Source organism: Macaca mulatta, chromosome 16 (assembly GCF_049350105.2).
Source record: "Macaca mulatta isolate MMU2019108-1 chromosome 16, T2T-MMU8v2.0, whole genome shotgun sequence".
NCBI lineage: Eukaryota > Metazoa > Chordata > Mammalia > Primates > Cercopithecidae > Macaca > Macaca mulatta.
Genome location: NC_133421.1, coordinates 6,058,076 through 6,080,670, shown reverse-complemented (window position 1 = coordinate 6,080,670; position 22,595 = coordinate 6,058,076). Strand labels below are relative to the sequence as shown.

Here is a 22,595-nt window from a genome sequence, read left to right as displayed (position 1 = left end):
CCTCAGAATGAAATCCTAGCCCGGGGCCCATGCAACCTTGCTTCTCGCCAGCCTCAGCCCCTCCAGCCCTGGACCTTTGTAAATCGCAAGGCTTGGGATTTCGTCCCCTTAGATCCTTGCAGGAGTGCGGGGAAGGGGGGCCCTTCTTGTCACTCAGCTCTCATCCCAAAAGCCACTTCCTCACAGAGGCCTCCCCTGACCAACCCCTCAAATCATTATTGTAGACCCTATTTAATAGTAATTAGCCGTGTTTTTAACGGGTGATGTATTCACGTTCCAGCGTTTAAAAAGCTCCTGCAATTAGAATTGCATTCCTAATTCTCTTCATAATTACGATCCTTTTTAATGCATTTGGCTCCGTGTTCCTCCACGAGAGCAGCGGCTTTGTTCCGACCGCCTAGCACGGAACGCAGCAGGAGCCCAGTAATTGTTGAATGGCTCAACGTTCGGAGCGCAGGGGCCGATCGGGGACAAGGCGGATCGATGTGCTACACCTCGGTTTGTTTCCGAGATGGGCCCTCAGCAATGCCCCCAAGGGGCTCCAAAGGGGCAGATGCCACAGCCGCCAGGAAAGTACGGGTGTGAGCAGAAGGCTGGGAAAGACCACGCGCCGCTCAGCTAGGGACTTCCGCTCAGAGCTAAGGCGGAAACGCCTCTTTCCCTGGCCCCGCCCCTTCCCCGCCTTTCGGGGGGGTCATCCGCCCCGGCCCCGCCCCTCTTGGTGGCCCCGCCCCTCTTGGTTTCCCCGACCCTCCAGGTTCTTCCGCCTCCGCGCCGACACTACCGGTGCGCATGCGCCATGCCCTGACCTGGAAGCTGCTGGGCCCGGGGCACACGTGTTTTGTGTTTCGGTGAGTGTGGCGGGGATGGGGAGCAGGGAACTCGCCGAGCCGCTGTCTCCTGGAGAGGCGACGCAAAGTGGCGCCCGGCCTGCCGACCGCCATGGCCTATTGAAGCACAGCCGCGAGTTCTTAGACTTCTTCTGGGACATTGCGAAGCCTGAGCAGGAGACGCGACTTGCGGCCACGGAGAAGCTGCTGGAGTATCTGCGCGGCAGGCCGAAGGTGGAGTGGCGGGGTCTGGGGCAGGGGCCGCGCATATCCCGGCAAGGAAGAGGCGGCGGGCCAGGGATTTGGGACGGGGGGCACGTGGTCGCGAACCTAGATGCCAAGGTGCGCGGGGGCGTGCACCTTGTTTCACCATTGAACACGAGGGTGCGCTTGGTTCTGCAGGGGTCCGAGATGAAATATGCCCTGAAGCGCCTAATCACGGGACTCGGGGTTGCGCGAGAAACAGCCCGGCCGTGTTACAGTTTGGCCCTGGCACAGGTGAGGTGGTGCTCCTGGCAGGATCCCAGCCATCCAGGTCAAAACGGTGGGGTGTGAGGAGGGCAGGTGTGGTGTATCAGCTGCGGCGGAGGGGCAGCCCGAGAGAGAGGTAGGGAGTGGCAGAGTTGATTGGAGGCCAACCTGAGGGAGGTCTCCTTACATAAAGGTGGAGAAAGTGTGAGCAAGGCCTGGCCAGGTTTTCTATTTGGTGCTTGGGTTGCCCGGCCTGTTAGGTACACTTGCTGGGAGCAGTGCGCGCTGGGTGGGCTCCCTTAGGCCTGCAAAGGCATTCAGCTGATTGCAGTAGACCACTCTCTGAGGAGCCTTGACAAGGGGAAGAACAATAAAGACCCAGGCCTGCAGGATCAGCCTGAGGGGAGCTCAGACCAGGTGTGGAGAGAAGACCCAGTGGCTGAGAATTTCAGACGAGCAATCTAGGGGCTATAGAAGGTACTTTTGTGCTGGGCATTGTGGTTCATGCCTGTAATCTCAGCACTTTGGGAGGCCGAGGTGAGCGGATCACCTGAGGTCAGGAGTTCAAGACCAGCCTGGCCAACATGGTGAAGCCCCGTCTCTACTACAAATACAAAAATTAGCTGGACGTGGTGGCGTGTGCCTGTAATCCCAGCTATCCAGGAGGCTGAGGCAGCAGAATCACTGGAACCCAGGAGGCAGAGGCCGCAGTGAGCCGAGATCACGCCACTGCACTCCAGCCTGGGCAACAGGACAACACTCCATCTCAAAAAAAAAAAAAAAAGAAAAAAGAAAAGAAAAACAACAAAAATTAGCGGGGCGTAGTGGTGGGTGTCTGTAATCCCAGCTACTCAGGAGGCTGAGACAGGAGAATCGCTTGAACCCAGGAGGTGGAGGTTGCAGTGAACCGAGATCGCACCACTGCACTCCAGCCTGGGCAGCAGAGCGAGACTCCATCCCATAAAGTACTTTCAGAAGCCCTGGTGGAGACAGAGCAGGGGGATGAGACTTGGTTCCATGTGAGCAGCTCCAGAGGCGTCCTTGGGGTGGGACTAGGGACCTGAGGCTTCTTGGGAGAAGTTGAAAGGGGAAAGGCGGTTAAGGTTTGTGAAGATGTAGCTGGGCCACTCTCCTGCACCCCTCTTCCTCCTGCCACACAACTGCTGGCAGCTGTTACAGTCTTTCGAGGACCTCCCCTTGTGCAGCATCCTGCAGCAGATACAAGAAAAGTATGACCTGCGTGAGGTGAAGAAGGTAAGTGGATCCAGGGACGTCAGCAGCCCCAGGGGTGGGAGGCTTGGGGAACGGGGAGTCCCAGGGCCCCTCATGCCTGTGCCTGGAATCCTTCTCTAGACAATGCTGAGACCTGCTCTCTTTGCAAACCTGTTCGGAGTACTCGCCCTCTTTCAGTCAGGCCGGCTGGTGAAGGTAAGAGCTTTGGAGGGGCTGGGGGAATGTAGGCTGACTTGGAATGGGTAGGGGACAGTAGTGTGCCCTGTTCATACCCTCTGTCGTTCCGTGGGGACCAGGACCAGGAGGCCCTGATGAAGTCCGTGAAGCTGCTGCAGGCCCTGGCCCAGTACCAGAACCACTTGCAGGAGCAGCCCGGGAAGGCCCTGCTGGACGTCCTCTCCGAGGTACGAGCTCACCCGCTGTGCGGGCTCGGCCAGCGCTTCCCGTTACAGAGACATCATCGGGGCTTGGATGAGAGTCTGGAACAGCATTGTTCCATAGAAATACAGAGATGTATAATTTGAAGTGTTTCAGTGACTTAGTCGAAAAGGTAAAAAGAAACAGGTGTCATTTAGTAACATTTTACTTCGTCTGGTATATCTAAAATATTACTGCAGTATGCATTGGTATAAAAAACCGTTGAGGTATCTTACATGCTTTTTTTTTTTTTTTTTTTTGAGACAGAGTCTCGCTCTGTCACCCAGGCTGGAGTGCAGTGGCACGATCTCAGCTCACTGCAAGCTCCGCCTCCCGGGTTCACACCATTCTCCTGCCTCAGCCTCCCGAGTAGCTGGGACTACAGGCGCCTGCCACCTCACCCAGCTAATTTTTTTTGTTTTTTAGTAGAGATGGGGTTTCACCGTGTTAGCCAGGATGGTCTCGATCTCCTGACCTTGTGATCCGCCCATCTCGGCCTCCCAAAGTACTGGCATTACAGGCGTGAGCCACCGGTCCCAGCCTCTTACACACTTTTTGTCAGGTAGTCTCCAGAATCCAGTGTTTATTTTACACTTAGGCACATCCCTGTTCAGATTGGCCACCTTTGAAGCGCTCAGCAGCCCCGTGTGGCTGTGACTACTGTATTGGGCAGTGCAACTCCAGAACTGTGCCTGGCGCGTCACAAATATATAAAACGTTTGCCTTGTTATCCTAGTCAAGGCTGGCCCCTCGTGGGCCTCCACTGCCCGACTTGGGAAGGTAGCACCTAGGCCCTTTTGCCACTGAAGAGAAAGGCAGGGGCTGGCAGGTCCCAGGCCGGGGCTTACTGTGCAGTCTTGACCTCAGAGCCGGAAGGACCTGAATTTGAATCCCAGCTCTCCACCCAGGGCTCCTTGTGTGTGAAATGAGCTAGTCCTCTGAAATACTAAAAAAAAAAAAAAAAAGGAATAATTAAAAGGGTAGCTCTGACTGGGCACAGTGGCCCACGCCTATAATCCCAGAACTTTGGGAGGCCAAGGTGGGTGGATCACTTGAGGTCAGGAGTTCGAGACCAGCCTGGCCAACATGGTGAAACCCTGTTTCTACTAAAAGTACAAAAATTAGCTCAGTGTGATGGTGCACACCTTTAATCCCAGCTGAAGCAAGAGAATTGCTTGAACCTGGGAGGCAGAGGTTGCAGTAAGCCAAGATCACACCACTGCACTCAACCTGGGCAGCAAAGCGAGACTCTGTCTCAAAAAAAGCAGCTACCTCTGGGCCAGTTAGCATCAGTGGGATGCTTGTCAAAAACCCAGCTGCCTGGGAATTTGAGTTTTGTTAGCAAATACCCTCTGATGACTCTGGTGCCTCACCAGGTGGCCCTGTGTCAGGAGCCTGGCAGGTAGAGCAGGATCCACCGGGCTCATCCTGCAGAGGAAGCCACCATTTCTTTATCTCTCCATCCTTAGGTCTCAGTGGCTACATTGCAGGAGATCCTGCCAGAGGTCCTTAAAGCCGACTTGAATGCAATACTCAGCTCCCCTGAACAGCTGGAGCTCTTCCTCCTGGCCCAGCAGAAGGTGCCCTCCAAGCTCAAGAAGCTGGTGGGATCCGTGAACCTATTCTCGGATGAGAATGTTCCCAGGTGTGACGGAGGTGGGCGGATTTGCCCTCCCTGGGGCTGTGGGACTGCATCTGGCCAGGACCAGGTTTGCCATGTGGCCTGGGGGTGTCCCGGCTGCTCTTGGCACCCTGGCCTTTGCCCGTGAGGCGAGTGTTCCCTCAGTCCCTTGCTCTCCGCAGGCTGGTGAACGTGCTGAAGATGGCCGCCGCCTCCGTGAAGAAGGACCGCAAGCTGCCCGCCATTGCTCTGGACCTGCTCCGCCTAGCGCTCAAGGAAGACAAGTTCCCACGGTTCTGGAAGGAGGTGGTGGAACAAGGGTTGCTGAAGATGCAGTTCTGGCCAGCCAGGTGCTCGCGGGGCGTGTCTTCTCTCGGCCCCCTTCCCTGTCTGTGAAGTGGGGCTGGGCCACCAGTCCTGAGGTCCCCGCCAGGGGTCCCAAGGGCTCTGATCAGGCTCTGTCCCGCACCCCCTTAGCTACCTGTGTTTCCGCCTGCTGGGCGCAGCCCTGCCCCTGCTGACCAAGGAGCAGCTGCAGCTGGTGTTGCGGGGAGACGTGATCCGCCATTATGGGGAGCACGTGTGCACTGCGAAGGTGGGTAACGCCCGTGCAGCTCGACACTGCCAGAAAGGCTAGACAGGGAGCTCTCCCTGCCAAGAAGGGGAGCAGGGCACCTCGGGGGCTTGGCCACGGGTGTCCCCTCTGTCTGGGTAGTGAGCTGCCTGAACCCCTTCCCCTCGGACAGATTTGATTTTTTGAGTTGGAGTTTCGCTCTTGTCGGCCAGGCTGGAGTACAGTGGTGTGATCTGGGCTCACTGCAACCTCCACCTCCCAGGTTCAAGCGATTCTCCTGACTCAGCCTCCTGAGTAGCTGGAATTACAGGTGCCCACTACCACGCCCAGCTAATATTTGTATTTTCAGTAGAGACGGGGTTTTGCCATGTTGGCCAGGCTGGTCTTGAACTCCTGACCTTAGGTGATCCACCCGCCTTGGCCTCCCAAAGTGCTGGGATTACAGACGTGAGCCACTGCGCTCGGCTTCCCTCTGACGGTTTTGTAAGGTCAGGCCCTTCTGCCAGCAGGCCCCTCATGGGCGTGGATAGCCAGTGGGCTGTTCAGACCTCCACCGCTCCAACCCATGCTGCAGTGATGAGAACAGTCGTCATGACCGTGTTTGGGCACCAGTGAGCCTGATGCCCAGTAAGTGCTGCTGGGTTTACTGTTCTCACCAGCTCATTTTATCTTTGCAACGAGTTTCAGAGAGCTGTCATTCTGGGTGAGGGGGCAGACTTGAAGTATCAGGCAGTGGTTAAGAGTTTGGGTTGGACGGTGGTGCACACCTGGAGTCCCAGTTACTCAGGAGGCTGAGGTGGGAGGATCAGTGAGCCATGATCGTGGCACCGCACTCTGGGGACATAATTCTAAAAAATCTAAAAGGAAAACAGCTTGGGCCGTGAAGCCAGACATTACCCACTGGGAGCCTCTGACCCTGAGACGTTCTTTCTAGGTGTTTTTGTGTCTCCCTTTATTCACCTACACAATGATAATATTGGCTGACTGCAAAGGGTTGCTAAAATGCTAAGCTGCCACACAAAAACGTGGGGTGTGGGTCCTGGCGCTGAGGAAGTGCATGGGAGGTGGTGGTTTTTGGTCCTGAAGATGACACAGCTAGGAATTAGCAGCATGGGCTTTGAACCCAGGTCAGTCTCGCCTCAACTACCACCCTGCCCTGCATGGAGCCAGAAAACAGACCATCCCCATCCAGCAAGGCAGAAAGGGGCCTTCTGGGGCCGGAGGTGGTGAAGCTGGGGCAGTCAGACCCAGAGAGGCCTTGATGCCAGACAAAAGCACTGGGGTGACGGAACTGTTGCAAGTTCAGGCTCAGCCTAGCTGTGTACGACGCGAGGTTTCCGGGCCTTGGTTTAACCCGTAGCGGGTGCAAGCCTGGTGGATTGTTGGGTTATTGACCGCCTGCCCCCTGGGCTGGTGGGCTCAGCTCCATGCCTAACTTCTTGCAGCTCCCAAAGCAGTTCAAGTTTGCCCCAGAGATGGAGGATTATGTGGGCACCTTCCTAGAGGGGTGCCAGGATGACCCTGAGCGGCAGCTGGCCGTGCTAGTGGCCTTCTCATCCGTCACCAACCAAGGCCTCCCTGTTGCGCCTACTTTCTGGCGGGTCGTGCGGTTCCTGAGCCCTCCGGCCCTGCGGGGCTATGTGGCCTGGCTGCAGGACATGTTTCTCCAGCCAGACCTGGACTCCTTGGTTGACTTCAGCACCAACAACCAGAAGAAAGCCCAGGACGCGTCGCTCCACGTGTGAGTGGACCTTGGGGAAGGACCCCTAACTTAGGAGTTAGCTTCCTAGGCCTGCAGAGCCCAGCAACCCGAGCCCTCCCTCCACAGTGTCCTGGCTCTAAACCGTGAGAGGAGAGAAGGGAAGAGCCTGAGCTCTCATGTGAGGCTTCCGTGTGCTTGTGTGGTCGCACACTGGTGATTGGGATGGGGAGATCTTGGCTTCCTGAGATCAGGCAAAGGAATGTCCTGTTTTTGCCAGTTCTTCTGAGACAGAGTCTCACTGTGTGGCCCAAGCTGGTATGCAGTGGCAGGTGATCTCAGCTCACTGCAATTTCTGCCTCCCAGGTTCAAGTGATCAAGCGATTCTCTGCCACAGCCTCTCCGGTAGCTGGGACTACAGGCACCCGCCACCACACCCAGCTAATTTTTCTATTTTTAGTGGAGATGGGGTTTCACCATGTTGGCCAGGCTGGTCTCGAACTCCTGACCTCAAGTGATCCACCTGCCTTGGTCTCCCAAAGTACTGGGATTGCAGGTGTGAGCCACTGGGCCCAGCCTGTTTTTGCCAGTTCTAAGTGGCTCACATGACCTCACCTCCTGCCCTGCTAGGCCTGAGCGAGCTGTGTTCCGGCTGAGGAAATGGATCATCTTTCGATTGGTGAGCATTGTGGACAGCCTGCACCTGGAGATGGAGGAGGCCTTGACTGCACAGGTGGCCAGGTACGTACGAGATGTGCTGGAGCCCCAGCTTCCCATGGGCGTGTGGCCAAGGAATGGGGCCCCTTAACTCGTCCTAGTTTGCATCCCCTGGAGCCAGAAGCCTTTGGGTTGAGTCATCAGTGGGGAACAGGTGCAAGGGGACTTGGGAATTCTTTAGGAACCCGTGAAGGGAAGGGGCCCAGGAGGCATCCCAGCTGCAGGGGCCTAAAAGGTTCAGGTGTGCTCTGCGCGCCCTGCAGGCAGCTTTTGCACGTGGGAGCTGTGAGGGAAGCCTCTGCCCACACCTGCCTCGGCTGTGCCTGTGCAGAGCCGGGTGCTCGAATCACCCTCAACATTCACGGTTGCAAGAGGGGGCTGCACTGGCCCCATGTCTGCCGGAGCAGTGACGTGACTTGGCCATGACCACACAGCCTCCCATCTCTTGGTTTCTTGGGAGGGGCACTGATTCTCTCTCTTCAGCTCGGGTTAAGCCGCGTTCAGCTGGGGATCCAGACCAGAGAAACGGCCCCTTCCCATCCTAGCCCAGCCCAGCCCAGCCCAGCCACCTCCAGCCTTGCCCGTCAGGCCCCTGAGGACTGTGCCCAGAGCAGAAGGGCTCCCCCTCGTCCTCCTGGCCTCGTACGCTCGGTGGTGCCATCCAAGGAGGGGAGCCTGTAAAACCAATGGCAGTGAATGGTGATGGCCGCTCTCCCGCCCTCCCCAGGTTTTGTTTGTTCCACGCGTTCTTTGTCACAAAGAAGCCCACATCCCAGATCCCCGAGACAAAGCAGCCGTTCTCCTTCCCTTTGGAAAGCCAGGCCCGAGAGGCGGCCAGCAGTGCCTTCTTCAGGTGAGTCTCGGGCAGCCCAGGAGAGGCCCAAGGGTGGGAAGGCCTTGAGGGCGCCTGCTGCCTCCGGGTCCCCCAAGCTGGGAACAACGGCAGAGGTCCCGGGAGTTCTAGTAGGTCCTGTAGAGGTGGGAGACTGAGCCCTGGGGAGGGCGGAGGGAGGCGGCTACATTCACTAGTCCGGTCTGGTGACCCCAAGCCCCACCCCTCGCCCAGTCTGCTGCAGACCCTCAGCACGCAGTTGAAGCAGGCCACGGACCAGACTCGGGGTGGGCAGCCCTGGACCTACCACCTGGTGCAGTTCGCAGACCTGCTGTTGAATCACAGCCACAACGTGACCACCGTGACACCCTTCAGTGCGCAGCAGCGCCAGGCCTGGGACCGGTGAGCACGCGGGATTTCCAGGGGACGGGCAGGACGCTGCAGTCTGACTGGCGCAGGGGCCTGGGAATCCGCCTGTCTCCCACAGGATGCTGCAGACTCTGAAGGAGCTGGAGGCCCACTCCTCAGAGGCCAGGGCTGCTGCCTTCCAGCACCTTCTGCTCCTTGTGGGCATCCACCTCCTCAAGGTACCGGGGCCTGGGAGGGAGGGGCCGTGAGCCTGGGGTTCTGTGGCGCAATGGGCCCCCTACCGAGAGGCCTGAGGGCTGTGGGGGTGGCCAGGAGAGGCTCTGGGGGAGTTAAGTTGGGAGGTGTTTGAAGCCAGCCTCGTCACAGTGGAAACGTCCCTCTGGCCAGTTAGCGGCACTAGCCGGTGTCCTCGGCTCTCCGTGCAGGGTCTCTCGTAATCCCCGTAGCTTTGAGGCAGCCACCTCCTCTCCATGTTTGACGTGGAGAAACGGAGACTCTGACTCAGAGGCAAAGTAGCTTGCGCTGTACCCGCAGCTGTGGGAACACCTTCGGGCGACGGGCTCTCTAGAACCACGGAGTCTCCCTCTCGGTTCTTCCCATCAAGAAGCCCTGACCACATTCGAGGCTCAGTACTCTGATTTCTTTTGAGAGTTTTCTTCTCATAACATAGGAGGCTCTTCCCGGGGCTGCTTCGCGTCTTCTGTAGCCTGAGTAGGTGGGTCTCTCGCTTGCTCCCGTCTGGCCACTTGACTGTGGTTGTCTTACTTGCGAGCTTTGGTTATTCTGAGCCCAGCATGTGGATGAGCTGTTTGGGGAAAGGTTGGCCACGATACCCCTTCTGATTCTAGGCGTCAGGCCTTTGATAGCAGCAGAGCCCTGGTGATTCTGGGACACATGGGGAGCCTGTCCCCAGCCTTGGGATCTCTGAACTGGACTTGGACAGAGGAGGCTGCAGTTTGCTGTGTTGGACCTTTAGATAAAATGTGCAGCTCTGGCCGGGTGCGGTGGCTCACACCTGTCATCCCAGCACTTTGGGAGGCCGAGGCGGGTGATCACTTGAGGTCAGGAGTTCGAGACCAGCCTGGGTAACACAGTGAAACCCTATCTCTACTAAAATACAAAGATCAGCCGGGCGTGGTGGCAGGTGCCTGTAATCCCAGCTACTCAGGAGGGTGAGGCGGGAGAATTGCTTGAACCTGGGAGACGGAGGTTGCAGTGAACTGAGGTGGCGCCACTGCACTCCAGCCTGGGTGACAGAGCAAGATTCCGTCTTAGAAAAAAAGAAAAAGGCGCAGCCCAGAGAAGGACAGGGCCCTGCCTGGGCACACAGCCTGGGAGCCGGAGAGCAGTGACAAGGGCTTTGGGCGGCTTTGTCCCACCCTGGCCTGAACGTTCAAGCTGCCCACTGCATTATGAGGGGCAAGTCTGTCTTTTAGGTGCCAAAGATCCCACAGTTTTCAAGAGCGCCTCCTGTACACGCACATACGCACACCACACCTCCTCACTCAAGTCCGGGGTTATCCCCAGTCAGATGAGTTCAACGTAATTGGTTAAAACTAATGACTTTCAGTTCAGTCTCTCATGCCAAGCCAAGCATGGAAGGAATAATCTAGAATTATGAACTGGGGGCTGAGGCTTGCTGGCTTCTCTGGGACCCTGACCATCCTTGTCAGGCTCTGCCTCTCTTGAGTGTCAAAGCGGGAGTGGGACGCCTTGTCTCCTGCAGGCTTTTGGATCCTGTAACTGCGTATTAGGTGTAAAAAGGCCCTCAACTAGCCAGGTGCGGTGGCTCAAGCCTGTAATCCCAGCACTTTGGGAGGCCGAGGTGGGCGGTCACCTGAGGTCAGGAGTTCAAGACCATCCTGGCCAACATGGTGAAACCCCGTTTCTACTCAAAATACAAAAATTAGCTGTGCATGGTGGCATGTGCCTGTAATCCCAGCTACTTGGGAGGCTGAGGCAGGAGAATGACTTGAACACGGGAGGCGGAGGTTGTGGTGAGCCGAGATCACACCACTGCACTCCAGCCTGGGCAATAGAGCGAGACTCCATCTCAAAAAAAAAAAAAAAACCCTCAGTTCTCGGGGTGTCCTGGGGTCCAGCTGGGGGCTTCCATTCTGGATTATAGGGGTGACTGGCCAGGGCGGGCCAGGGGTTGGGGTGTTGAAGGCTTCTGATGCCACTGCTCCCATTTGGCCAGCCCCTCGCCTGGCTTAGAAGGGCGAGGGACAGGGCCTGGCCCCAGTGTGTGTCCTGTCCTGCCACAGTCCCCTGCAGAGAGCTGTGACCTGCTGGGCGACATCCAGACCTGCATCAGGAAGAGCCTGGGAGAGAAGCCCCGCCGGAGCCGCACCAAGGCCATCGGTGGGTCCTTGGTCACGAGAGGGGCTGGAGTGGTGCAGCGGGGCCAGTGGTCCCCTGTCCGGGCTCAACCCCTCCCTCTTGCAGACCCCCAGGAGCCCCCATGGGTAGAGGTGCTGGTGGAGATCCTGCTGGCCCTGTTGGCCCAGCCCAGCCACCTCATGCGCCAGGTGGCGCGGAGCGTGTTTGGCCACATCTGCTCCCAGCTGACCCCGCGTGCCCTGCAGCTAATTCTGGATGTGAGTTCAGACCTTTGGGAAGGGACCGTGGGCTCACTGAGCAGCAAGCTGCACCGGGGTCGCCACTCCAGCCTCCCGTGTCCCCACCTCCCCGCTGGGAGCCTGCGGCCGGTGGGAGGGTCTCGGTCTCCCTGGCCTGGCCACCTCTCCTAGGCTCCGTTTTCTTCTGGGAAATGGGGGCCTTTGGCCAACGCTGGGCCGGGCCTGGAGAGGAGGGCGGGGGCCGCAGATGGGTCAGCGGCTGGGACCCCTCCCCAGGTGCTGAACCCGGAGACCAGTGAGGATGAGGACCATGTGGTGGTGACGGACGATTCTGATGAGCGGCGGCTGAAGGGTGCAGAGGTGCTGCTGGCGCGGGCCGGGTGGGGGCGGCGGGGAGTGGGACAGTCGGAGAGGTGTGTGACGTGCCTGCCCCTACCACCCAGGACAAGAGCGAGGACGGCGAGGACAACAGAAGCTCAGAGAGTGAAGAGGAGAGTGAGGGGGAGGAGAGCGAGGAGGAGGAGCGCGATGGGGACGTGGACCAGGGCTTCCGGGAGCAGCTGATGACCGTGCTGCAGGCTGGGAAGGCACTGGTGAGCGGGGGGCCGGGGAGGGCTCAGGTGTCCCCGTGTTGTGTGCCCACCCGAGGCCAGGCTGACCACTGGGCCTGTCCCTCAGGGTGGAGAGGACAGTGAGGATGAGGAAGAGCTTGGGGATGAGGCCATGATGGCCCTGGACCAGAGCCTCGCCAGCCTCTTTGCCGAGCAGAAGCTGCGTGTCCAGGCCCGGCGAGATGAGAAGAACAAGCTGCAAAAGGAGAAGGCGCTGCGGCGGGACTTCCAGATCCGGGTGAGCCTGGGGGCGGACCGCCCCGCCTGCCTCCCCCATGCACCCGCCCCTGTGTTGCTGACCTGCCCTCCCGGCCACAGGTGCTGGACCTGGTGGAGGTGCTAGTGACCAAGCAGCCCGAGAATGCCCTGGTCCTGGAGCTGCTGGAGCCGCTGCTGAGCATCATCCGGCGCAGCCTGCGCAGCAGCAGCTCCAAACAGGAGCAGGACTTTCTGCACAAGACGGCGCGCATCTTCACGTGAGCACCGTGGGGCAGGGCGGGCGGGTGCGGCTGGCAGCCCCCAGGCGCAGGAGGGCCAGAGCTCTAGGCTTGCTGTCTGCACAGGAAGGAGAGAGCCAGGCTTCCAGCCTGGGCCCCCAGCTTGCAGGCTCCCCGCTCAGCCCTAGAGGCACACGTCACTCAGTGAATCCCACAGTCCTTGCTTCATCCCCACGTTCTCCCGCCACAGTGCCAGCAGTGCCCTGGAGCTGGGGGCCATCCCTGCCCTTGACAGTCTTGAGTGGGGGTGGAGGGGGACAGTGAGAGCACCTGTGGCAGGGGACACCCAACCCAGTCCTCAGAGGTGTAGCGAGCGTGAGTTTGTCAGGCTGGGAGGCCTTGGGCAGGGCAGAGAGGGAGGAAGAGCGTCCTGACGGGAGCCGGTCAGACACGCAACTGGAAGGTGAGGTGAGCAGCGAGGCCACGGGCCCCTGCACCCTCGCAGGCCCTGACCCTAGTGGTGCTGGGGGCCACGGAGGCATTATCAGCAAGAGCATTGGCGTGGGGAAGGGTCTGGGTCTGGTTTCCCTTTTCAGAAATGGCTGGCAGTGCAGAGAAGGGTTTGGGAGGGGCTGTGCTGGAGGCAGGGGGCTCAGGAGAGAGGCAGGTGCCAGGTAGACCTGCCTGCAGAGCTCAGGTGCTGGGGAGGTGAAGGCCTGGGACCCGGGCGCTGCATGGATAGTCTGGAGGGGTGGGGAGCGTGACTGGCAGTGCATTCTTCCCAGCCCCAGGCCACGCCTTCTCAGATAGTTCTGCCAGTGTGCGTGGACAGTGTTCGTTGAGCATCCTGCCTCTTGTCCCATTGTGTCCCCACCCCTGCAGGGCCACATAGGGTTCTGAGCACACCAACCCTTGTCTGTCTTTACACAAGGCCGGGAGGCCACAGCCCCAGGACAGTCAAGTGTGGGCGGGAGGGGTGCCCCAGGCGGGTGGGTGGCCCTTGGTGCAGCCTCCGCTCAGGGAGCTGTTCTGTTCTCCCCTGGGGTGCTCCGCTCCCCCAAGCACGCTGAGCCCACACGGCTTCCAAGCAGCCTGCAGGCGGCCTGGGCCTTCCTCTGTGGCCTGGGTCTCCTCTGTCTTCTAGGTCTGTTTCCCCACCTGTAAAGTGGGACTTGGGCTGGCTCTGCTTGGCGGAGCAGGGTGGACCGAGAATGTTGTGACCAGCTCTCGTCCTCACCACCCATAGGCACCACCTGTGCCGTGCCCGGCGCTACTGCCACGACTTGGGCGAGCGCGCAGAGGCACTGCATGCCCAGGTGGAGCGGTTGGTGCAGCAGGCTGGCCGCCAGCCCGACTCCGCCACCGCCCTCTACCACTTCAACGCCTCCCTCTACCTGCTCCGGGTCTTGAAGGGCAGCACTGCCGAGGGCTGCATGCGTGAGACACGGGAGAAGCAGAAAGCCGGCACTGACCCCAGCCCCGTGCCCACCGGCCCGCAGGTGAGCAGGGCCTGGCCCAGGAGCAGCCCCAGGCATTTCACAGCCAGGGAGGGGAGGCCGGGACTTCCCCAGGGCCCAACCCTCAGCCTGCTGAAGGGAGGCCAGGCTCTGCCCCCGTCCCAGGGACCCCTCTCCTGGCGTCACCCAGCCCTCTCTCGCTTGGCCTAGGCTGCCAGCTGCTTGGACTTGAACCTGGTGACCCGGGTGTACTCATCAGCGCTGAGCTCCTTCCTGACCAAGCGCAACAGCCCCCTCACAGTTCCCATGTTCCTCAGCCTCTTCTCCCGGCACCCGGTGAGTGTTGGGGCCTGCCCTGCTGACTCAGGGTCCCTGCTCAGCCCAGCCTGCACCTCACAGCCCTTGTCACTCCCCACCAGGTTCTCTGTAAGAGGCTTCTCCCCATCCTGGTCCAGCATGTCACAGGCCCAGTGCGGCCCCGTCATCAGGTAAGAGGCTTCCCAGCTCCCAGCCCAGGGCCTGTCTGAATTAACCCACTTAACCCTCTTCTGACTGGATATTGTGAGGCCCCAGAGTGCTGCCCTGGTGAGCATGGGCACAGCCGTCCCTGCCCTACTGGCCTGACTGTGGTACACGCTCTCTGATGGGGGTGGCCATGCCCTGGCCCCTGCCACACCTTGAACACAGAGGAGCAGAGGGGGCAGGGCCGGCCTCATTCCCGCAGCCACTGCTGCCCGTCTTGCCACACAGAGGACGCCCCTGGTAGCATCTGCTTAGGTGCCAGGGCTGTCGGGCAGGCTGGAGGAAGATGGCATTAAGCCAGTAATGGGCAGGAGTTGTCCCAACCTGAGGTCCCACCTCTGTCCAGCCGGGAGGTCTTGGTGTCCCCCACCTGCACACGAAGGCCTGGGAGCAGGTGGCCACAAAGCCCAGAGCAGCAGGCAGCCTCGCGCGCTGCCCACGGCAGCGCCCGGCAGGCCCCGAGCCCTCATGCGTCCCTGAGCCGTGCGCACCCAATGTGCCGAGGCTCCTACCACCCACCTTTGCCCAACCACAGGCCTGCCTGCTGCTCCAGAAGGCCCTGTCCCTGCGGGAGGTGAGGTCGTGCTTTGAGGACCCCGAGTGGAAGCAGCTGATGGGCCAGGTCCTAGCAAAGGTCACCGAGGTAACAACCGGGGGCGCCCCTTTCCCTACCCCCTCAGAGTCAGTTCTCTGGGAGAGTTCTCCGGTCTCTGGGAGAGAAGTGAGGATTGGAGCCTGAGTCGGGAGTGGGGGGGAACTGGGATTGTCCCAGGAGACGGTCCCTGCCTCTGGGCCCTAGTCCCGGCGGGGAAACAGAAAGGCTTTGAGCCGCTCTCCGGAGCGCCTCAGCCTGGCCACCCTCCCCTAGAACCTGCGCGTGCTGGGGGAGGCGCAGACCAAGGCGGAACACCAGCAGGCACTGTCCTCCCTGGAGCTGCTCAATGCTCTCTTCAGGACCTGCAAACAGGAGGTGAGGCAGGGGCCCAGCCTGGGGTCGTGTTGGGGTTCCTCTTGGGGGCCTCGGGGCCCCCAGGGCAGCAGTGCCATGCCCAGGCTGGACTGCGGGGATGGGGGTCACGTGGGGAAACTTCGGAGCGCCTGGGCCAGGGCTCTGGATTGTCATTTGGGCAGTTACCGAACCATGGATGGGTGAGTGACTTAGGAAGGGACTGTGCCACCCTGTCCTCCTCCTGCAGGGCGGGGTGAGAGGGTGTGGTGCTGTCACATCCACTGAGAAAGCCGAGAAGGGGCTGGCAGGGCTGGAGACTGTGGAAGGGTTGGAGAACATCCAAGGGTGGGCAGCCAGGTTTCCAGGCCTGGTGCAGGGGTGTGGGTGGCCATCAGGGCAGGGCCAGGAGGCAGCTGGAGGTGGCCATGTGGGTCCCCTGGTCTGGCCCAGAGGGCAGGGTTTGGGAATCTTCAGCATGGGTGCTAGCAGCCCTTGTGGAGGGGGAGCTTGCCACCGGTGTGCTGGCAGGCAGAGGCGGGGCCCGGGATGGGTGATATCACTGGGTGATAGTGAGGAAGTTGGGAGAGCAGGGCTCCTGGGAGCCAGCGGATTCCAACAATAACCCTTCAGGATGTGCAGGAAGGTGGCAGGGGTGGGTGGGGAAGGGCTCTGGCAGCCCTGTGGTGATGGAGTGATGGGGAGTGGCCCTCTTGGAGGTGGGCGGGCCAGGGCCACTGCTGGAGGGGAGGACACCGAGACTCTTGAGACCAGGCCTTCGGCTATGGGAAGGACGAGAACCAACACCTGGGGTGCGTGTTTCCTCCCTCGGTGAGAGACACGGACGACGTAACAGGCAGAAGGAGAGGCTGAGGCCCGGAAAGGGGCAGGGGTCACTGGTGAGGCAGCAGCAGGGCAAAGGTGGGAAGACTGGGAGTCTGGGAGAGGCCCTGTCCTCTGTGGTCCCCGGGAGAGGCCCTGCCCTCTATGGTCCCCATAGCTCTGCCTTCCCACCCTCTGCAGAAGCTGACCTTAGACCTGACGGTGCTCCTGGGCGTGCTGCAGGGGCAACAGCAGAGACTACAGCAGGGGGCACACTCCACCGGCTCCAGCCGCCTGCATGACCTCTACTGGCAGGCCATGAAAACCCTGGGAGTCCAGTAGGTTCTGGGAGGGGGACGCACACCTGGGGCGGGGGTTGGGAACACCCGCACGCTGCTGCACATGTACGCGCTCAAGCGCATGCTCAGATGCGGGAGCCGTAGGCCTCTGGGGCCCCACAGGACCCAGGTGGAGGTGGCAGTGGCTGCTGCCCTCACTGGGCACCTTCTTCCCTTGCTCACTTCCCTTCAGGCGCCCCAAGTTGGAAAAGAAGGGTGCCAAGGAGGTCCCCAGTGCCACCCAGAGCCCTATCAGCAAGAAGCGGAAGAAAAAGGGATTCTTGCCAGAGACAAAGAAGCGCAAGAAACGCAAGTCAGAGGATGGCACGCTAGCAGAGGATGGCACACCTGCAGCCACCGGCAGGAGCCAGCCCCCCAGCATGGGCAGGAAGAAGAGGAACAGGACAAAGGCCAAGGTCCCGGCCCAGGCAAACGGGACGCCTGCCACCAAGAGTCCAGCCCCTGGCACCCCCACTCTGAGCCCCAGCACCGCTGCCAAATCCCCAAAACTGCAGAAGAAAAGCCAGAAGCCGTCCCAGGTGAATGGAGCTCCCAGGCCCCCCGTGGAGCCTGCGGGCCAAAAGCAGCCTCAGAAGGCTCTTCCCGAAAAGGGGGTCGTGGGCAAATCACCACTGTCTGCGCCGGCACGGAGAAAGGCAAGGCTGTCTTTGGTCAGCAGGAGTCCCAGCTTGCTTCAGAGCGGGGCCAAGAAGAAGAAAGCGCAGCTGAGGAAGGCGGGGAAGCCCTGAGCACAGGCACAGGCCACCCTCGGCCCCTGCCTCCATCTTGTCTGAGACTCCTATTTTTTTTTTTTTTTTTTTTACCGTGATTTAATAGGCAAGCTGCTTCTATGGCGCTGGCTCTGCCACTGGGGAGGGTGTCTGGCCACCTGCCCAGGCAAGCACAGCCTAAGCCATTCCTGCAGGGGTCCCAGGGTGCAGAGACCTCCCCGTCCCCGGTTCTGGGCTGGGACCTTGGCTCCAGGGCCATGTCCAGGGCTCTGGTGTTCGCCTGGGTGGGTGCAGGTTGACGCACTGGCTGCAGGCTAGGTACAGGTGTGACCATCACTCCTGCCTGCCACCCCCACCCGTCCCCCGCCTCCAGGCCTTTCTGCTGTGAGGGAGCCACCAGGGAGTGATTTAAATAGGTTTATTTCTTCATTTACAAGAGGAATATATTTGGCTTCTCTCTTAAGACTCTGAGATTCACAATCAGCAGCCCTAAAAAATAAAGGAGCAGTTTGGCTTCCGGAAGGAAGAGGAGGCAACACTCGGACCTGGTTCTTGTACAACAAGAAAACATCGCTGGGGCCCCACTGAGGCTGAGGCTGGTCTTTGGGGGATACCACCCCCACCCCATCCTCTTGTCAGACCCCCAGGGTACCCCAGAGCTTGGGTGGGTGGGTGTTCCACTAGCTTACACACCACTGAAGCCACAGCCAGCCAGTAACTAAGGAGCAAGAAGAGCATTGTCCAAGCCGCCTCTTGGGGCCTCCTGTTGGCCACAAGGGCCCCCCCCCTCCGCACCAGAACCACCTTGATTGCAGCAGATGCGCAGGGAGTGTGTGACGCAGGAGGTAAGCTCCCCCAAAGTGGGTTGGGGCTGGTGTGAAGTTGGCAGCCGCATCCCGGTGTGTGCACGGATGGGACGTGGGTGATCGAAGGCCTGGCCCCCAGGGTCATTTGGTGGAATACCAGCGGGTAGGGCTGGCGTCTCCCGGGGGCCTCGGCCTCAGCTCTGGGGCAGGAAGCTTTGTGGATAGCTGCTTCCTCCAGCAGCCGGAGCCCTGGCTGCTGCCCCACGGATTCTGGGAATGGTCTCCTGGGCCCTGCCCCTGGAAAAGGCTTGGCTCAGCCTCAGGGAGGGAGTGGGTTCCTGGCTTGGGGGGTGGTGGCAGGGAGAGGAGTCCTGTAGAGGTGGGCTGGTGTGTCCCTCCTAGAGCCCTCGAGCCTGGGGGCACAGGTGGTGTACAGCTGCAGCCAGGGCCTTCACCCCTGGTGATGCCAGCTTGTCAGAACAGTCCCCATCTGGGACCTCCAGGCTAGGAGCCAACCCGAGATAGTGAGTGTCCTCTAGAGAGACCAGCCAGGCCAGGGCGTACCCAGCCACTTGAGTGCCCAGCTTCAGTTGCCAGGTTGAGTCCGATATCCCCGAGGTCCGAGGCCCAGCTGAGAAGCAGTGGTCCCGCACACCAGGCCCTTACGTGAGCCTCAAAGCCGGGACTGCCGCCCTGAGGCCTGGGCCACCTGCTCTTTGTAAGGTCCAGGGTCTGTTGAGTCTTCAAAGCTGCAGATCCTGCTTTGCCCAGCAAGTTGTGTGGGAAAGTCCGGCCCCCTGGCCCTTCGTTCCAGGGAGGGCAGGGACTTGCCCAAGATCACATAAGCTGGTGGCAGGCCAGGCTCTCCCCGGACACCCACTTGGGGCTGTCTTCTTCCTTGGCCCCAGGGGCCCTGCAGCCCAAACCTAGGGCTGGGAATCTGTCCAACCATGTGGCTCCAACACACACATCCTTCCAGGGTAACTGAGGACACAGCCTCTTCTTGATGCCAGGGCCACTCAGCAGGCCCAGGCCAGAGAGGGGGGATGCCCAGCCGTGGATCACACACAAAGCTTTGGGGCAGCCCAGCCGGTCCCGGACGCTGTAGGACACCTCCCGGATGAGGTGGGAATGTGAGTTCTTCATTGTCCCAATGGCACCTGGGGAAAGGGGTGTTAGGTCAGAAGTGGGGCTTAGTGAGGCCTATTCCACGGCTGCCCTCCCTCCTTCCCTTTTCTTGCTGTTTGGAGACGCAGGCCTTCCCCTGGTCTTGGGGCTGTGACCCTGGCTCTGGTGCTGCTGGGAAGCTATAGCTCCCAGAGGGAAGGTCCAAGGAGTCAGGCCCTGGTATATCTAGGAGGATCTGGGAGAACAGAAGTCCGGACAGAGTGGGGAGTTCCTGGCCAGTCCTGGCCCTGACCTATGTGAGGCCCCACCCAGGCCTTGGAAGGAAGGAAAGGGGAGCTCATTTACTGGAAGGAGGAGCCTGCTGTCCCACCCATGGCTCCATCAGTAAATTCTGGCAACATCTTCAGAGACCAAGCCCAGGGTTGGTGGAATGTGCTGGGGCAGGAGGTGACTCCGAAGAAAAGTGCTCCCTGTCGCCTCACCCTGGCCTTCCCCCTTCCGCAGGGAGCCCCCGGGGGCCTCCCGGCCTGCACTCACCACCTCAGACTTTCACAGATGCGGGCGGCATCACCAGCTGGTTCACCCTGGGGGAGAGACGGGCGGGGGTCAGGGCGGCGCATCAGCGGGGGCCGGGCCCGGGCACTGCTCTGGCACGTCGCGTCCTGGGGGCCAGCTGACCGGAGGTGCTGGGCAGGGACCTCGTCAGCCCCAGGGGGAGGTGGGAGAGCCCAGGGGTGGGGAGAGGAGAGACAGGAGTAAAGAGGAAAGGAGAAAAGTCAGAAAGTAAGAGGAAGGGGAGGGGGTCCCAGCTTTGAAAACCACTAAGTCCACAGCCAAACCCACGTCTGGACCCCCCGGACACCCCTGTGGGCCCCCCACAGCTCCAGGCTGACCTGGGGGCTGGACCCCAGCAACCAGGTCACCCACTGGGTGCATGGGAGGCCTGTACCCTCCCCACCCATCCCAGGGCAGGGCTCACAGGGGCTATCACGGTCCCTGCTTCCCAGCAGGCACAGCAGGCCTTCCCTCACCCCCACTCACTGCTGCTCAGCCTTGGCGCGGTCGCTGAGGAAGAAGAGAGCGGTGGCGAGGAAGAACATGCCACCCAGGACCACGACGAAGGGGCAGAGCATGAGCGCGTAGCCCAGGCTCAGGAACTCCCAGAGCGGGGAGTCCTTGGTGCTCTGGCGGATCAGGTCTGAGATCTGTGAGGATTTGGGGGTGGATGTCAGGGCAGAGCCCTCCTGAAGCCCCCCAACCTCCCCAGGCCAGCCCCACCCCAGGGTTACTCACAAAGCCAATGAGGTAGGGGCTCCCGGCATCCCCCAGCAGGTGGGAGGTGAAGCTCTGCAAGGCCACAGCAGTGGCCCGCCGGGTGGGGATGACCACGTACTGCGGAACAGGCAGGCAGGTCAGCGGCCAGAGGAGCCAGGCCCACCCGCCTGGCCCCAGCCCCGGGCCATGGCGCTTCTAAAGCCTACACACCCTCAGACTCTCCCCTGCCCTGGATCTTGACACCTCTCCCTGCTGGGCCGTACCTCCTCCCCACAGTCCCCTCTACTGCCCACCCCACCAGCCTGGCTGCTCCTCCCCCACCAGTCACCCCTCTCCTCCCTGAGCCCCTTCCACACACAGCTGCAGTCACCCCCTCAGCCCCAGGGGCTTCCACACCTTCAACCCAGACCACTGTAGCCTGCCCCAGACCGGAAGCATCACTGGCCTCAAACCTGCTGCGCCCCCAGGACACCCCTCAGAAATGAAAATCTTCACCTCCCTCCCAGCTACATGCAGTCAAGGGAGGATACTTTGGGGGTTGCGCGGGTGCCAGTCACTAGAGGCCATTAGCCTGGAGGCCTCCAAGTCTTGGAGTACCCAAGACATCAGGAACGGCCACGCTGCCACCTTCCTGGGGTGGCTCCTGCTCCATTCCTGAGACCAGGGTGCCTTGGCTTCTGCCCTTGGCCCTGGGTCATGGGGACACTGAGATCCAGAGAGGCACATGTTCCCGAGAGAACCCTAACCCCAGCCGTGGCCATTTGTCCTCACCTCCCAACAAGCTAAAGACCCATCTTGGTTCCTTCCCCTCCCTGAAGACCAAGTGAGGCCTCGACTGGCTTGGGACGGGAGCTGGCCCCTCACCCATGGGCACCCTCAGCACTGAATGCCAGGCCCTGCTGGGCCCCAGACCCACAGGAGCTTTGCTTCAAAGCTGGGCAGGCCAGAGTCAGGAGGGGCTGGGGTGGAGGTGGGATAGGCACAGCCAGCTCTGTGGTGCCCAGGCAGCCCCTGTGCCCCAAACTCCGGCTGCCTTGCCGCCTCGGAGCGCCAGCCTTAGTGGGCATTGTGTGCAAGCAGCCAGCACCCACGGGGCATCCCGTTACGGGAGGTGGGGGCGGGTAGAAAAAGGCCTGAGCCTGATGAGACGAGTGACCCCATTTCCAGCAGGAATAAACTGTGACACTTAATAAACTGGGACACGATTTCCCTGGGACCCTGACCCTGCCGGCAGTTGTCAGGGGCTCCCTGGGGGTGGACGCAGGGGAGGGGTCGTGCCCAGCACCAAGAGCACCTGATCCACAGACTCACTCCTCCCTTCACGCTGGGCCTGTGCAGTGACCCTGGCACACCCCTGCCACCACCCCAGCCCATGGACTCAGGAGGACACAGTGACACCCCGGGGGTAGCGGAGATGCTGGGAGGCTTGGGGTGGGGTGAGGCAGGCTTCCCGAAGTGCAGGAGCCATGGTCCCTGGCAGACTCATCTCCGGGGCTATGCCATGCTGGGGTGCCCAACCCCGAGCACCCTGAGAGTCCACCCCTGAGTCCTCCCTCTCTCTGCCCCAGAGCCTGCCCTGACACCTCCCAGATACTCTCCCCTGGCCACGGGACCAAGTGTCACACTCCTGCCACCCCCAGATGGCCACAAATCCCTAGCCCCTGCTGGCTGCTCAGACAGCCCTTTGTCCCTGGCTGGCTGGTCTACAGCCCATTGTTGGCCCTGTGAAGACAGCCTCTGTCCGCCCGGCCCCAGCCGCAGGCACTCGGGCAGGCACGCCTGGGAGCCAGGCTGAGCAGGGGGCAGAGCCCATGGATGCTCAGACCCGGTGGGGGGGGCGGGTTGGGGGGGGGGCGGGTTGGGAGGAGTGCTGGCAGGCAGCACCACCTCAGTGCCAGCCTGGCACTGCCAGCCTCCCAGACACTAACCTGAGCCTCGAGCCACCCTCTCCCACTCGGTCCCCACATCTCGCTCTGCCTGCCCAACCCTGTTTTCCTGCCCTGTCTGGAGGCTGACCCCAAACTCTGATCCCCTCCCTGCCTCTGGGTTCATATTCCTGGCAGGCCTGCCTTCCCCACCACCCACTTCCAGCTCTCCCACCCCCTCACCGGCCCTCCCCAGCCACCCCTGTGAGGTCAAGAGGTCTGGGTCTGCAGCACAAGGTGACCTCGGCCTGC

At 60.8% G+C, this 22,595-nt stretch overlaps 2 protein-coding genes across 12 annotated transcripts in view; one reads left to right on the top strand and one right to left on the bottom strand.

Moving 5' to 3' along the window:
• The first annotated feature begins 832 nt into the window (after nt 1–832).
• MYBBP1A (MYB binding protein 1a) lies at nt 833–17,745 on the top strand. Of its 4 annotated transcripts, none has more exons than XM_077969822.1 (27): nt 833–1,064; nt 1,233–1,328; nt 2,472–2,555; nt 2,655–2,729; nt 2,831–2,938; nt 4,421–4,596; nt 4,755–4,922; nt 5,050–5,167; nt 6,592–6,887; nt 7,476–7,586; nt 8,290–8,415; nt 8,629–8,796; nt 8,882–8,981; nt 11,031–11,127; nt 11,212–11,363; nt 11,622–11,705; nt 11,789–11,938; nt 12,024–12,194; nt 12,275–12,432; nt 13,640–13,892; nt 14,061–14,186; nt 14,270–14,338; nt 14,908–15,015; nt 15,241–15,342; nt 16,342–16,478; nt 16,672–16,894; nt 17,463–17,745. In XM_077969822.1, exons 1-27 carry the CDS (start codon nt 867–869, stop codon nt 17,595–17,597), a joined length of 3,789 nt encoding a protein of 1,262 aa, XP_077825948.1. In that variant the 5' UTR covers nt 833–866; the 3' UTR covers nt 17,598–17,745. The 4 variants fall into 4 exon arrangements, with proteins under 4 accessions (XP_077825948.1, XP_077825947.1, XP_001093919.3 ...); XM_077969821.1 differs by having other exon boundaries at nt 16,672–17,197; nt 17,674–17,745; XM_001093919.5 differs by lacking the exon at nt 17,463–17,745 and having other exon boundaries at nt 16,672–17,377.
• The window catches only part of SPNS2 (SPNS lysolipid transporter 2, sphingosine-1-phosphate), a 41,648-nt gene continuing 36,666 nt past the window's right edge, over nt 17,614–22,595 (bottom strand). For 2 of the 8 annotated variants that reach the window (XR_003723591.2, XR_013405955.1), the window contains 4 exons: nt 20,437–20,535; nt 20,175–20,348; nt 19,681–19,727; nt 17,614–19,175 (listed from right to left, as the gene is read on the bottom strand). Coding sequence is in view for 4 of the 8 variants with exons in the window: in XM_028835906.2 (XP_028691739.2) it covers nt 18,689–19,175; nt 19,681–19,872; nt 20,185–20,348; nt 20,437–20,535 (942 nt within the window). In the remaining 4 variants the exon portion in view is untranslated. Of the gene's footprint in view, nt 19,176–19,680; nt 19,873–20,174; nt 20,349–20,436; nt 20,536–22,595 lie in introns of all 8 variants that reach the window. The other 6 variants (XM_028835906.2, XM_028835907.2, XM_015118325.3 and 3 more) reach the window with 4 other exon arrangements.

Bases quoted from the DNA above. Each gene is read 5' to 3' on its own strand.
- MYBBP1A (XM_077969821.1), top strand. From the start codon at position 867: ATGGGGAGCAGGGAACTCGCCGAGCCGCTGTCTCCTGGAGAGGCGACG. The intron at 2,730-2,830 runs GTAAGAGCTTTG...CGTGGGGACCAG, and splicing joins AGTCAGGCCGGCTGGTGAAG to GACCAGGAGGCCCTGATGAA. The intron at 8,982-11,030 runs GTACCGGGGCCT...GTCCTGCCACAG, and splicing joins TGGGCATCCACCTCCTCAAG to TCCCCTGCAGAGAGCTGTGA.